The sequence below is a fragment of the Limulus polyphemus genome, unplaced genomic scaffold (genome assembly GCF_000517525.1).
Source record: "Limulus polyphemus unplaced genomic scaffold, Limulus_polyphemus-2.1.2 Scaffold529, whole genome shotgun sequence".
NCBI lineage: Eukaryota > Metazoa > Arthropoda > Merostomata > Xiphosura > Limulidae > Limulus > Limulus polyphemus.
Genome location: NW_013666139.1, coordinates 149,000 through 162,147, shown reverse-complemented (window position 1 = coordinate 162,147; position 13,148 = coordinate 149,000). Strand labels below are relative to the sequence as shown.

The 13,148-nt window shown below is 31.8% G+C and overlaps 1 protein-coding gene across 1 annotated transcript in view; it reads left to right on the top strand.

The window, feature by feature from the left end:
* LOC106458891 (growth arrest-specific protein 2-like) overlaps positions 1-1,554 on the top strand; it is a 42,653-nt gene extending 41,099 nt beyond the window's left edge. The window contains exon 7 of the mRNA XM_013918450.2: positions 192-1,554. Coding sequence (XP_013773904.1) covers positions 192-461 — 270 coding nt within the window. The 3' untranslated portion in view covers positions 462-1,554. The remainder of the gene's footprint in view (positions 1-191) is intronic.
* The last annotated feature ends 11,594 nt before the right edge of the window (positions 1,555-13,148 follow it).

The following is a 13,148-nucleotide window of genomic DNA, read 5'->3' as shown; positions in this document are numbered from 1 at the left end:
ATTGAAAAGTTGGAATATAGGATGTTTTTTTTTTCCCTCCATAAAGTACTCTTAGTTTGGAGAACAAAAACTACACTCAGTATTTCTATCACTGATCTTTGAAATCAAATGTCATGCATGGAAGTTCATTAGATTCACATACTTTACTTAACAATGTCTTTAACGACTAATAAGTGCTTACTGTCTTACAGCTGTTGAAAGGTCGTCACGTAATGGTTCGTGTGGGTGGTGGCTGGGACACTTTGGAGCACTTTTTGTCTCGTCATCACGTAAGTGATCCTTGTCAGGTGAAAATCATCGATAGAAAACCATCATGGACAGATTTTCATTCACGATCGCCAGCAGTGTTATCCAACGGTGCTGATTCCGATACTTTTCTCCATATCAAAGCCAAATATAGAAATTCTCTATCAAATATGTCTGCCACTTCCAAATGCCGACAGAAGTCACTGGATATCTGATACAAGTTTTCATAAACCGCTCAAAGTAATTGGACCACGACAGAATCGTTCGTACAAAACAATAATTGAATCTTTCGGTGTTTTAAAAATTCCATGCGTGAATATTGTAACCTGTAGACACTATATTTTTTTAAAACTCAAAGATCTAATTGATTGAAATATATAAATCATTTTTGTCCACTAATTTTTACAGAAAGGTTGTGCTCATGCTTTTCTCAGCAGACACGATTGAAGAATGACATTTGTATTAATCTATAAATACACGTCAACTGATGTAAACTGTAAAGGTGATCATCTTCTGTTTGACGTTAGGTTACATGTGAGTTGTCTTTAGGAAAGTTTCTCTTCAGAGCAGAAAAATCTTGATATTTTTGGCATTTGAAGTTTGCTTATTTCAAAGCGCTCAATACGAAATGTGTAATATTAAGTGCTTGTTTTTAGGGGTAGCTTTTATTAATGTTTTAATAAAATAAAAATAATTATATTGAAAGTAATGAAATTTTAACTAGAATATTAGAAATTTGTTTATACCAGTAACTGATATGAAAAATATATTACAAAATATTTTTACCTTATGTTTCATAATTTCTTTAAAATATTATAAAAAATCTAACTTGTTTCTATTAGTAACATCTAGTCAAACCTTAGTTATTAACTAAAAAATCGTTTTATAGAATATATTATACTTTTTATTAATATTTTATACATAGAAAGTCGACCGAAAACGATTTTTTAGACGTCTAGCTAGGTCACCAAACTTAATTTTATAGCTTATGATCCAGCAGTTTAGTTTTAACAACACAATTATGGTGTCTAGCAATTTAACTTTTAGTGTTTAGTGTGAATGCTTGTGAATGTTTGGTGTGAATGTTTTTTGGGTATTTTTGTTAAGAAAATTTTTGGAACATTATTTTGTAATTTGATCGCATTCATATTCACTCAATTACATATCATCGAAAAATGGCTTTTGTATTAGTCTTTTTTTCTGTAAGGAATTACGTTTTATATAGTGATTGTATGTGACAGACCAAGCCTATATATATTATTATGTATGTTTTAACGTGTGAGTTTCTAATGTACCTACGAACTTCTCTATGGCTGTAAAACTAAATTATTAAAAGTTTTTGTTTTTGTTTCTCACAGGTGTGTTGAGAGTCCTTGAATGACCTCTTGTGGAATTTTCTTATTTAAGTATCACATAATTTAATTCACTCGAAAGGAACATTATCAGAGCTTAGAATAATGCTCAGTGTATAGCAAAAAATAAAACAAAGCATTTAGAGCAAATAAACTAGTAAACGTAGAAAAAAAAAGACTGGTTTTATAAAACTTACTAATTATTCAGAGTATTTTCTCATACTAAAACCCTCAATTTAAAAACATTGCCGGGCTTGGATAAACTTTAGTATAAATTTAATAATCATTATAAAAATATTTTATCTTTACATCTATCGAATACACCAGTTTTATTGACACGTTAAACTAGAAAGCTAAACAATATCAATCCGATGTTATATAGTAGATTTATCACTTCCATAAGTGTGAGTATTACCACCACACTGCTTTTGGTTATTGACGTTTACTAGAAAGTTAGCTGTAGTTACTCTAACATTTCGAACATTTGTTTGTTTTTATATTTCAGACCTTGTTTATTCTTGAGATATTGGTATATACTAGTCGGGTTCTCGGTTTTCTTATGAAATCATCTCTTAAGGTCTTAATTATAGCAATGATTCTGATTATTCCGAAAGTCAAACACTTGATCAGTCACGTTCATCTATGGTCTATGTTAAAAAATCTTAAAGTCCAAAAACGTATCATTGTGGCGTTACCTTTTTACCGAAATTAACGACGATAGCTTATTTCCTGGTAAAAGTATAATTTTGAAATAAAATAAGCACTTATTCTAATATCAGAGTAGTTTGTAATATAAAAACTATTAATTCATATTGGAATATAAAACCCAGGTGTGGACTTGTTTCAAGCAGTTTACCCAAGGAAGCCTTTACGTCTGTAGGGTAAAAACTTTTGTCATAGAGCACACTGTATGAGATTCCCTTTTCACGTTCTTAAACTCAACTGTTGTCTTGTTCGATAATAGCTTCAGCTGGAGACTCAAAAGCCTTCCCCGTAACATGTAGCCTACTAAACTAACTTGCTTTTGTGAATGTTTGATTTTATTTTCTAATAAACCAACCTTCAAAACTTTTTTAAAAGGTATTGTAATATTTTTTCAAGCAATAATTTAGGCAGTGTATTAATTAGGAACCATGGTGAAACTCATCATAATGTTTCTGATAACCACTAACTAATCATATTATCATCGTGTTTTTGTTGCTAATAATATCAGAATGTACGTATTGTGTTACCAGACTTACAAACATTTCAAATATTGAAAAACTTTTCTAAACTGTTTTCATTACACACAAGATATTCAGATTTCCTTAATTTTAGGATAGGTGAATAGAATCTAATATTTCACAGATTAAATTACTTCTTGTCTTTCTTCCAGGCGGTTTAGTGGTTTCTAATGCTAAAATTCGGGGTTCGATCTCTGTGGTGGGTAGGACAGATAGTCCTTTGTGCAGTTTGTACTTAATAGCAAACAAACAATATTTCCTGACTTTATGAGCAATATATATGATATGTAAATATGGGTTTTACGTGAATGTTGAGATTATCTGATTTCCTTTCTATTCATATCTAAATTTACTAATTTCCTGTGTTTAATCCAATAGTTAAACTTATACCGATATTTAGCACACACTAAAGTGTTCATGTTTTTGGTTCATTTTTTTTTAACTTGACCAATCCACATATACTTCTCACTACGTCCATAACTACACTTCTGTTGCTTGAGTTATGGTTTAATTTTTTTTGATGTTACTATATCGATACTTACTTTGTGTTTAACCCCTGGTCTCCGAATAAACAGAGTCGTTATTTTAATCATTTTAAAAGAAAAATCCAAGCTTCAAGTTTATTTCTAAGATTAACTGAGAAAGTTAGACTACTTTGCTTTTATTTATTTATGTATTTTTGGAGAAAATCAATTCGTAATAGTTTCAAAATTATAATATAAAATGTATGCTATTAAAAGTAGAATATTTTGACTTGCGTGGGTTTTGAAATTTTATATATTTTGAAATTAGTCGAACTCTATTGTAAAATTTTTGTCAAAATTAGTCCTAAGTTTAGTGTTAATAAACGATGGTTCTACTGAATTGATATTTTCATGAAGAACGGCTAATCATGTTCCTGGTCGAGTAACTTATAACACTCTCTTAGATCAAAACAAGTTAGTATTCCCATCTTTTAGAAACATCAAGAACGGAACGACGCCACAAATCCCTCTTCTTAGTCCTTTTCTTAATCTTCTCCATACGTTAAATCTATAATAAATCTCAAGTCAAACCTTCGATATTGTCCTTCCACTGAGTTTATTACTTTCTGCGGAACTACTTCCTTTATATCGTTATCTCATTAATCAACTGTACTACTAAATTGTGTTTTTGTCTTCCGATACGATTAAAGATTAGAATACATTGCTTCATCAGTTGAGTACCCTCGTTGTTAACGATATTTTCGGCCGCAATCCCAATAATATCTCTCAAGGTTTGGCCAACTTAGAATATCCTAAACCAAAGTTTTAAGCTAACAATACAAAACAATGTTTATAACAGAAGTATAATAAGAAACGCCTAATGAAAATAAAAGTAATTACATTCGATATACTAACTAGTATAACTAATATTAATAATGAAAAAACTAATAAATAAACAAAATAATATACCTTACTTAGAGAACCCAAAAACACTAATGTTTGTCTTCAACTATAGTCGTTGATGTATATTTCTCAGTAGCTAATAAACTTTCCTAGTTTCGTAGGATGTTTAAATGGGTACTTTCTGCTTTGTAGAATCTCAGGAATTCAATTGAATATAAAACTTTGTATGTACATATTGTGTTATCAGCCTTTCTTATGTATAAACATGTTCAAATATTGAAAATATTTTGTAAAATGTTTTCATTAAACACAAGATTATTATTATATTATATTATATACTTAGATGTGATTAATACATGTTTTTCGTTATTATATAATATACTTAGACGGATTCGTTCCGCACATCTTTCTGTTGTATTATAATTATGTTCTGGTTTACATAAGTTTTAACCATTCTTCATAACTTCAAAATGGTGTACGCAGAGGATTTGAAACACACTGAGTTTTTTATATAATAACAAAACTGATATAGAATGGTTTTTTACTCACTTGATTATAAGACAGTTCCTAGTTTACTGAATTTTTATACACTGAAAATAAAAGGAAATTTCATTAACATAAAATAATAATCGATATATCGTTACAATCATACTATGCACACTGACAACGTTAACCTTTTTTATAGTGGTTAAGTTTCTTACAGTGGTAAAATATAAGAAACGGTGTTCTCAAAGTATAGGAAAGAGAAAATACATGTGTATCACTCAATAACTAAAACAATTCTTGTCTTTCGAGAATGTTGAATGGAGTTCAATGCTTCAAATTAAATTGTTTCAAATGAGCATTAAGATTAAGTGTTTCATCCTTGAACGTGGGAAACGAAAGGTAGCTGTTTCTAAATGAAATAATTTATATAAATTCAGTGTCTTGATTTGTATTCTTCATCATCGTACATATTGTTCGTTCTTTATAGTGTAAAGACCTCGGCAGTGGCAATATTCGTGTTTAGAACATGCTATTTTATATGAATATTTTGTATAGTGTCAAACATTTGGAAATAAAACAGAATTCTTTATATTCTTTACTTTGGTTTCATTTATTCATATAGCACTTATTTGTTTTGCTTTTTTCTTAGTTTATGTCATTAAAAAGATTCATTCAACATTACTGGAGCATCTATGTTAAAATATGCTTTAAAAAGAGGGAAAGAAACTTAGCTTTTCAATAAATGGACTTCATTTCTTCGGGTATAACAACAAGCGAATTAAGTTAGGTCTGCTAGTCGTGAGCTTCATTGTTTTTATTTTGGTTTGATTTACCAAACCTTTTTTATTCTACATGTTTTTTATTATTATATTATATATATACTTTGACGTGATTCGTTTCACACATCTTTCCATCGTATTATAATTATGTTCTGGTTTCCATAAGAAGTTTCTAGTCATACTTCGTAACTTTAAAATGATGCATGCAGAAGATTTGAAACACTGTATTACCTAAATAGTCAGTCTTTTATACAACAACAAATTTGATATAGAATGGTTAATGTGAACTGTAGGTAAGGTTTATATGATACTCACTTCACTGAAATAAAATAATCTGTTTTGTTGTGTTGAATTTGATAAATTTGCATTAGAATATTCAGTTTTGTAACATTTTGAGATTTTTATAGTCTTTTGAGGCACTCTGATGTCTCAGGTAGTTTCTACGTATCTGATAATAAGAAAAATGTATAGATTAAACATTACGAAACTCTCGATCTAAAGAAACTGCTAGTTTTATGCCTAGGTGAAATCGAAATCTGTCATTATTTGTAACAGGCTCTAAGCTATTCCTGTACATTATGATTGCTTAGAAACTCAGTTAAGTTGGCATATTTCAAGTGCTTTTAATTTCCTCTTTAATTATAAAAACTTTATGAATCTAAGTTTCATGCGTATCTAATCATATTCTTTTAAACTTCCAATAAACTTAAACTATTAAAAACAATTAACATTGGTATAATAAAAGAAATACGTGAGACATGAACTGGATAATTATTATTTTTGGACCTCAAAAACATTTTAACAGTATTGCAATGAAGCGAATGTTATACAAATAATAAAAAAACTTCAAATCTTATAAGAAACGTTTCTGTTCTTGTCGCGTCTTAGAAAGTAATGCTATAAAATCTGTTCCGCTACACTGACTGGAAATTTGATTTATACTCGAATGATACCGGATTGACCTATAATAAACCACGATAATAGGCTTTGACTTAAATTGGCATACAACCCACAAGATGTTTACCGAACGTAGCCTCTACGCTGATGATCAAATTTCTGTAATTGGTTCACAGAAATTGGCAAAGAATTACGATTACGACTGTGACGTTCAAGATCATTTTACAAATGCTTCATTGGACTGAGATCCGGTGTGATTCTGTTATGACTGAAGTCACTCTTTGTACAAACGTATTTGATTGTTTTATTATTGTTTTTGTAAAGACCTTGTACATTAGGGTAGAAATGCAACATTATGGAATGGATGCGATTGGTGAAAATGTGCAAGTACATTTTGAATGCTATTTGCCCTCCTATATAAAATTAAAAAACCTGAAACTGTTCACACATCACCAATATACCACCTTCAGAAGCTGTAAGAATAGCACGTGCAGAATCAAATGTCTAACGCAGTTTTCCATTATTTTTTTTCCACTTCCCAGAACAGAAATGGATGTAACGTCAAACCACATCACACGATTTCAATCATTCACTGCACACAATTTATACTCAAATAACTATTGAAACTGGGCCTTCCTGTTTGAATCTGAGTTGAGCGATTTATATACTGGTCATCAACTGCATATCATAGTTTTTGTAGTGTATTGTTTACGTACTATTCTAATAAATTAATTAATTGGGACACTTTTAAACCCTGCCAATGATATTTTCTCTTGGACTTATCACCAACCTTTGGCAGCCACAGTGGATAGATTCAGAGAGAATAGCAGACGGTGAAAGAAAGGATCTTTAATAATGATATTTTCTCTTGGACTTATCACTAACATTTGGCAGCCACAGTGGATAGATTCAGAGAGAATAGCAGACGGTGAAAGAAAGGATCTTTAATAATGATATTTTCTCTTGGACTTATCACTAACATTTGGCAGCCACAGTGGATAGATTCAGAGGGAATAGCAGACGGTGAAAGAAATGATCTTTAATAATGATATTTTTACTAGACAGGTCCTCTCTACTATTCCGTTGCAAGAACGAAGAGATTCTTATCCTGTTTTATCCATTGTCTTGCTGATCAACCTGGATGCGACTGTATTATCACTCTTATAGAGCTCAAGTAATCATCCCTTGACACATCAATTCAAAGTACATTTATTTTGTATATGCAAGTAAAGTAGTGTTCTACAGGTGTGGCGGAATAATCTCATAAAGTAACCAGTCAGTGCAACACAATGGTTAAATCAAGCAATAGAGCAAAAACAGCTGCTATTATATAACATTGCAATACAAACTACTAGAAGTGAGCTCACTGTTACTCAGTATCAGTTTCAACGGTAATATCTCACCTTTATCGTGATTATTAGATTATAGTAAAATCTTATAAACGTCTTATAAAGCCTTTGAAAGATATTGTGTTTAGAAAGCATAAAATCAAGCTCAGCATCTTTAATGATTAAGATATGTTGCCGTAAATAGCGCTACAATCGTATAAGTCTACCTACAGCAATTTGTAAAAATAATCCTTTGTGTAAAAACATCACCATTGAAAATGGGTCGTAAATCAGTTAAGATATTAAAATACGTAATTTTCAACACATTTTCAATGTGAAGTACTTAGTAGTATACCTTGTTAAAACTCTGTGCAGCTTGATACATGTGAAATGTTTATGCAAAAAAGAAAAAAAACTAGATAGCTAATGAAAGTTTGCATGGACTAAGAAAAAATAAAATTATACATCAAAATACTATATAGAAAACGATTTCAAATATTGTGGCTGTGTAAGCAAAAAAAGATTAATCTTCATGGAAAACGTAATCTACTGTTACGACAGCGGAAGTCGCGTGACGCTGCTGGCGCGTTTGGCGTTGGTAGCGTGCGTGAAATTTCTCGAATTATCATGAATTTTGTCGAAGTCTCTTCTTTAATATATAAGCCTGTCAGAGAGAGCCTGCGGGATTGAATGAAGAGAGTTCCAGGTAATTTACGATTCTGTTCCGAGCTAGTGTGTGTTTTCGAGATTGTGAATCGCTGTGCTTTATAGCGTGTATTATAAAAGTAGTTAAGTTTAAAGTGACGAGAAACGTACTGATTGTGAAATTACTGTGTACCAAAAGTTTGTATCGAGGAAGAATAAACTGGTTTAACCAAGAAAGGATTTGTATCGCTGAAGTTTCTCGGAAACAACTTCTACCCGAAATTAACAAACAAGCAGATACGTAACACTACTAATATAACGAAATCATTCAAAGCTAAGCCTATTTCTTGCGACACAATAATCTTCATGAATAAACTTAGCCCAGCACTATACTAATGTACTTAAGCTAAGCCTTATTTTTACGATCCAGTAATTTCATAGATAACTATATCTTATTTTTGGCAACAACTGAAATTTATGGCAAGAAGAAGTTTATTTTTAACAAGGAGTAATAAATACAATTTCGTTACAATATCTCAAAAACAAACGTTACCAGTGGAAAGGGTACCAGATGGCAGCTAGTGATAACATTAGTTCCCCAGTAGCTTGGGAGAAATAATTTGCTTGTATAGATATTAGGTATCTAGGCTCTTTGGCTATTGACTTGGACGGAATTATTATTATTTTATATGGATTTCATTAACCAGCTGCTTCGCTAGAAATGTATGTTTTCACTTTTGATATATTTTTATCTGTACCGCTACTTGGCAACGTTTTTATATTAATAATGTTTTAAATTATATTTCACAATCTTAGCAAAATATTGGCACAAGCATACAGCTCTAAACTAATAATATTTAGAACTAAGTTTTATTTTTGACAACACCTGAAATTTATGGTAAGAACATGTATATTAAAAACAAAAGTTTTATTAGAAAGATGTTGCATATGAAAATAAACAACTCTCATAATAGCCACAGCCAATGTAAAGGTGCAGTGGAACAGAATGTATCAAAGCTATATTTGACACTTTTTGATATTTCGTAAACAGTGTTACGCCACCGAAAACCGATCGCTTTTGGGAAGGTATGCAAAAGTACTTTTCGACGCAGAGTATTCATACGTTCATATTATAAAGAGTGTTAAGATCGGGGATCTAGAATTTCCAAAATAGGGATATCCCTTGTATTTTATAGCATTGGAATACAAAGGATTATGGATCAAATTCTGGAATCAGGATCATCAAGATAAATACTTGCAACAAGTCGTACCCCAGCCGTGGTAGACGAAATGCTGGTGAGACTTCAATCTATGTATATTTAGTAAATATTATTTACAGAAACTTTGAAACTCCTAACACTGGATGAAGTTTACTTAAGCACATGTATTTACTTTATTCGAACAACAAAAGGCGGTTTGTACTTAAACACTTTGCCAACGACTTGAAATAAGCTTGTGTTTGGAAAGAACTTTTTAGAAAACGTTGTCATAGGAAAATATGCTCCTATGTTTGACTCCTTTTGGCTGGGATGTTCTTATTCTATGTTTTCTTTTCTGTTAGTAGTCATTTGCTTCCTTGTTTAAGTAGTTGTAACAAACGTTTACTTTGTGTAAGTGAGTTAGGTATGTTAATGAAATGAACAAAAACAAATTCATGCTTATTCACGATCAAATTGCATGTTGACCGAGTTAAGCAGAATTTACACATTCTTTTACTAACTGTCTAATATAAACCTAAGTCACGTGCAAATATTACTTCGATGGTGTAGAACGTGCATACAGAAAAATACAGAAGTACGTACTGTGAGACCAATGAAGATAAAACACAGAGGCTTAATGAAGAATGTTTTCGAAAGGCGGAGTTCGACTAATTTTCCCCTCAGAAATTACTGTCGCATAATTTTACATGCAATACAGGCGACATGGGGATTTATTTAACATTTTATAACATGACTTAACCCAGAGAGCCTTTGTTCTCTTTCATTCAATCAAGATCCCTAGTTTTTGAAGTATCAGTTCCTTCCGTTCCCGATAATGAATAACATAAGTAACTGAACAACACAGGAATAAGAAAATAATATCAGCGCTAAAACACATACATCTGACACAAAATTATGTTACTTGTTGGTTTAGCAAGAACAGACTAAAAATGTTTCAATTTCTAATAATATGTAAACTTATACATAAAGCTTCCATACGTGTATAATTTCTTCAAGTTGTTGCTTTGACTATCATAATACACTAATTGGGATAAGTAATAAAAATGAAACATAAAATTACTCCACTAACGTTTCTACATGCACAATAATTTTAGTTATACAAGTGTAAAAAAATGTTAATAAAAATTATAAAATAGGAATGGCAGCACAAAAAGTAAGGAAACAAGGTAGGAATGGGCATGATAACATTACAACACTTGGTAGCTTTTAACACTGCGCAACCTCAAAGTGGGTGCAGCCATCGTTCCTCCCATTCCTACTTTGTGTGCTTTTTATAAGTTGGTAACTGTTCATACTAGATGAAAGGCGTATATAGTTAAATTTCTCTGTTGTAAACTTCGTTTCAGCAATCAAGTACAGATATATGTTTATAATCAAATTACGTGACCCTAACGAAATACATGACATCATAAGGGGTGTGTTTGATGTCGGAAGTGCGACAGGAAACTCCAATAATTATACTTTGCTTATGGGAGAAACTTTAGATATCTGACTGGTAATGGGTAGGCCATAAGAATAGTATCAAACCCGCTGATTTTAATTTTTTTAATATTTAGAAAGGATTGGCTACTGGTAAAACTCAAGTTGGATCAAAGTTCAAAGTAAAACACGAAGTAGGAATGGGCATAACGACAGCCACGTCCACTTTCAAAAATCACCAAGTGTAATGTTATCCCGCCCATTCCTACCCTGTTTCATTACTTTTTGGTACTCCTATTCTTACTTCCTCATTTTTTATTAAAATTATTTATAGACTTATCTCATAGACATTTTTGTACTAAAGTCTCGAGAGTGGCTGGGCCATAGGCATATCCTTCTCGTAGTTTTTCTAAGAGCTATCTCACGATATTTCCTTGTTTTTGTTGATATATTTGCTATAGATTTTCTTTCAGCTAGCCAGGGTGGCAGCCTTTTCTTTGGCTGGATTAATGGCTAAGGCTTGTTTCGCATATTCAGCATTACTGTATCTAACCTTATCTCTATTCTTTCAGTAATGCTCTCTTCGTTGGGACAATGATTTTTCAAGGTTATTAACATTATATTTTCTCCACTTCTCACGTTTTGTTTCTATGAAAAACATATTTTAAAAATCGCACTGTTCCAAATACAGTCTTAGATATCAATAGGTCACACTTAGTTTGAAAATAATGCAAAGATAAATTATACAACTTATTGCTCTTGTTTTCAGTCCAAAGCACTCAAGCAAAGCTGTGTCAGACTTCGGCAGTGATAGCGTTCGCCCTCACGTAGGAGACTCACTTCTTAGGCAGCAAATACTCTGATAGAATTATTTTGTCCAACACAGAACCCTCGAGTCAGATGTATAGAACTGGAAAATTTGCTTTCAAAGGTTAAATCATAGTTAGAACCTAGATCTAGAGAAGCTACAGAGTCCATGTTTTATTTTATCTAGCTGATACAACCACAGTGTAATCACCAAGCTAATATTGTATTGTAAGGTTTATTTCTGCATAAACAATCGTGCACGTGATATGAGGGCAGGTTGTTAATTGGCATCTCACAGACTTTGCACGTAATCATATAATATGGCTACTAGTGTATTGTTAGTTCATTATTAGTGTTGCAAGATGGTTATTGATATTATTTGCTCTTTCCAAGGAATATACAAGTAAAATTATGAAAAACGTTTTTAGTCAAGGTAGCGTAATTCAATCATGAGCATTTAGATTTGCATAAGGTGAAGGCACGAGAGAGCATGCCTTTCCAACAACGTTAGTTAGTCAGTCAGATTGACAAACTCGTGGTTTTGTGAAGTTTTTATTTTTACTCTACCTACTCTCCAAATGCTTTGGTGGCTTGTACACTGTTGGTTTGCTTACTACTCAACAGTGTGTGTAAAGTGCTTATAAAACTTTGTTTACATGCCGTTTGCAGTGTGTTTGAGATTTTAATTTGTATTGCACATGTGGCCCATTCCTACTATAATTATTACCGTACTTATGATATTTCACATTCATACTTTAGTTCAATTTTATATTTTAGTCCATTAATAATATTAATTAACTTTAACTGAGATATAAACCTATTTGACAATCCGTTTTTCTAAAATCATTACCTATTTTTGTTGACATATGGTAAATTTGTAATTTATTACAATGTTTTTTTACAGATCCCATCTACGATGTTAGATTTATACCTTCTATGAGTCGCTACATATTTCAAATAATTTATTTCTAGCATTACATCTTCCTTATACAAACAAACATTAACAGCCCTATGTACAAAAGACGAAAATGAGTTTTTGTGATAATTGGTGACACAATCTCGCATGTAGCGGCATGTCAACTGAGAATGGCTTCCTTTATACAGAAGCAGTACACGGTGATGTGAAGCCTAATGAGTCTGAAATTGAATAAACTAAACTCTATAGGAACCTCATGCGTTTGACAACCAGAGTAGCCCATTCATGGCTTTAACTATTGTCACTTGAGACCATCAAAAAAAGACTGGAATTGCTAGGGATGCAGCAAACATTGATTGATGAAGATGGTAATCCGTGAAGTAGTTATGTTACTTTTCATGATGAGAGGTATACTGCCAAGTGAACTCGAGTCATGGAAAGTTCTGGGAGCCACACAACAAGG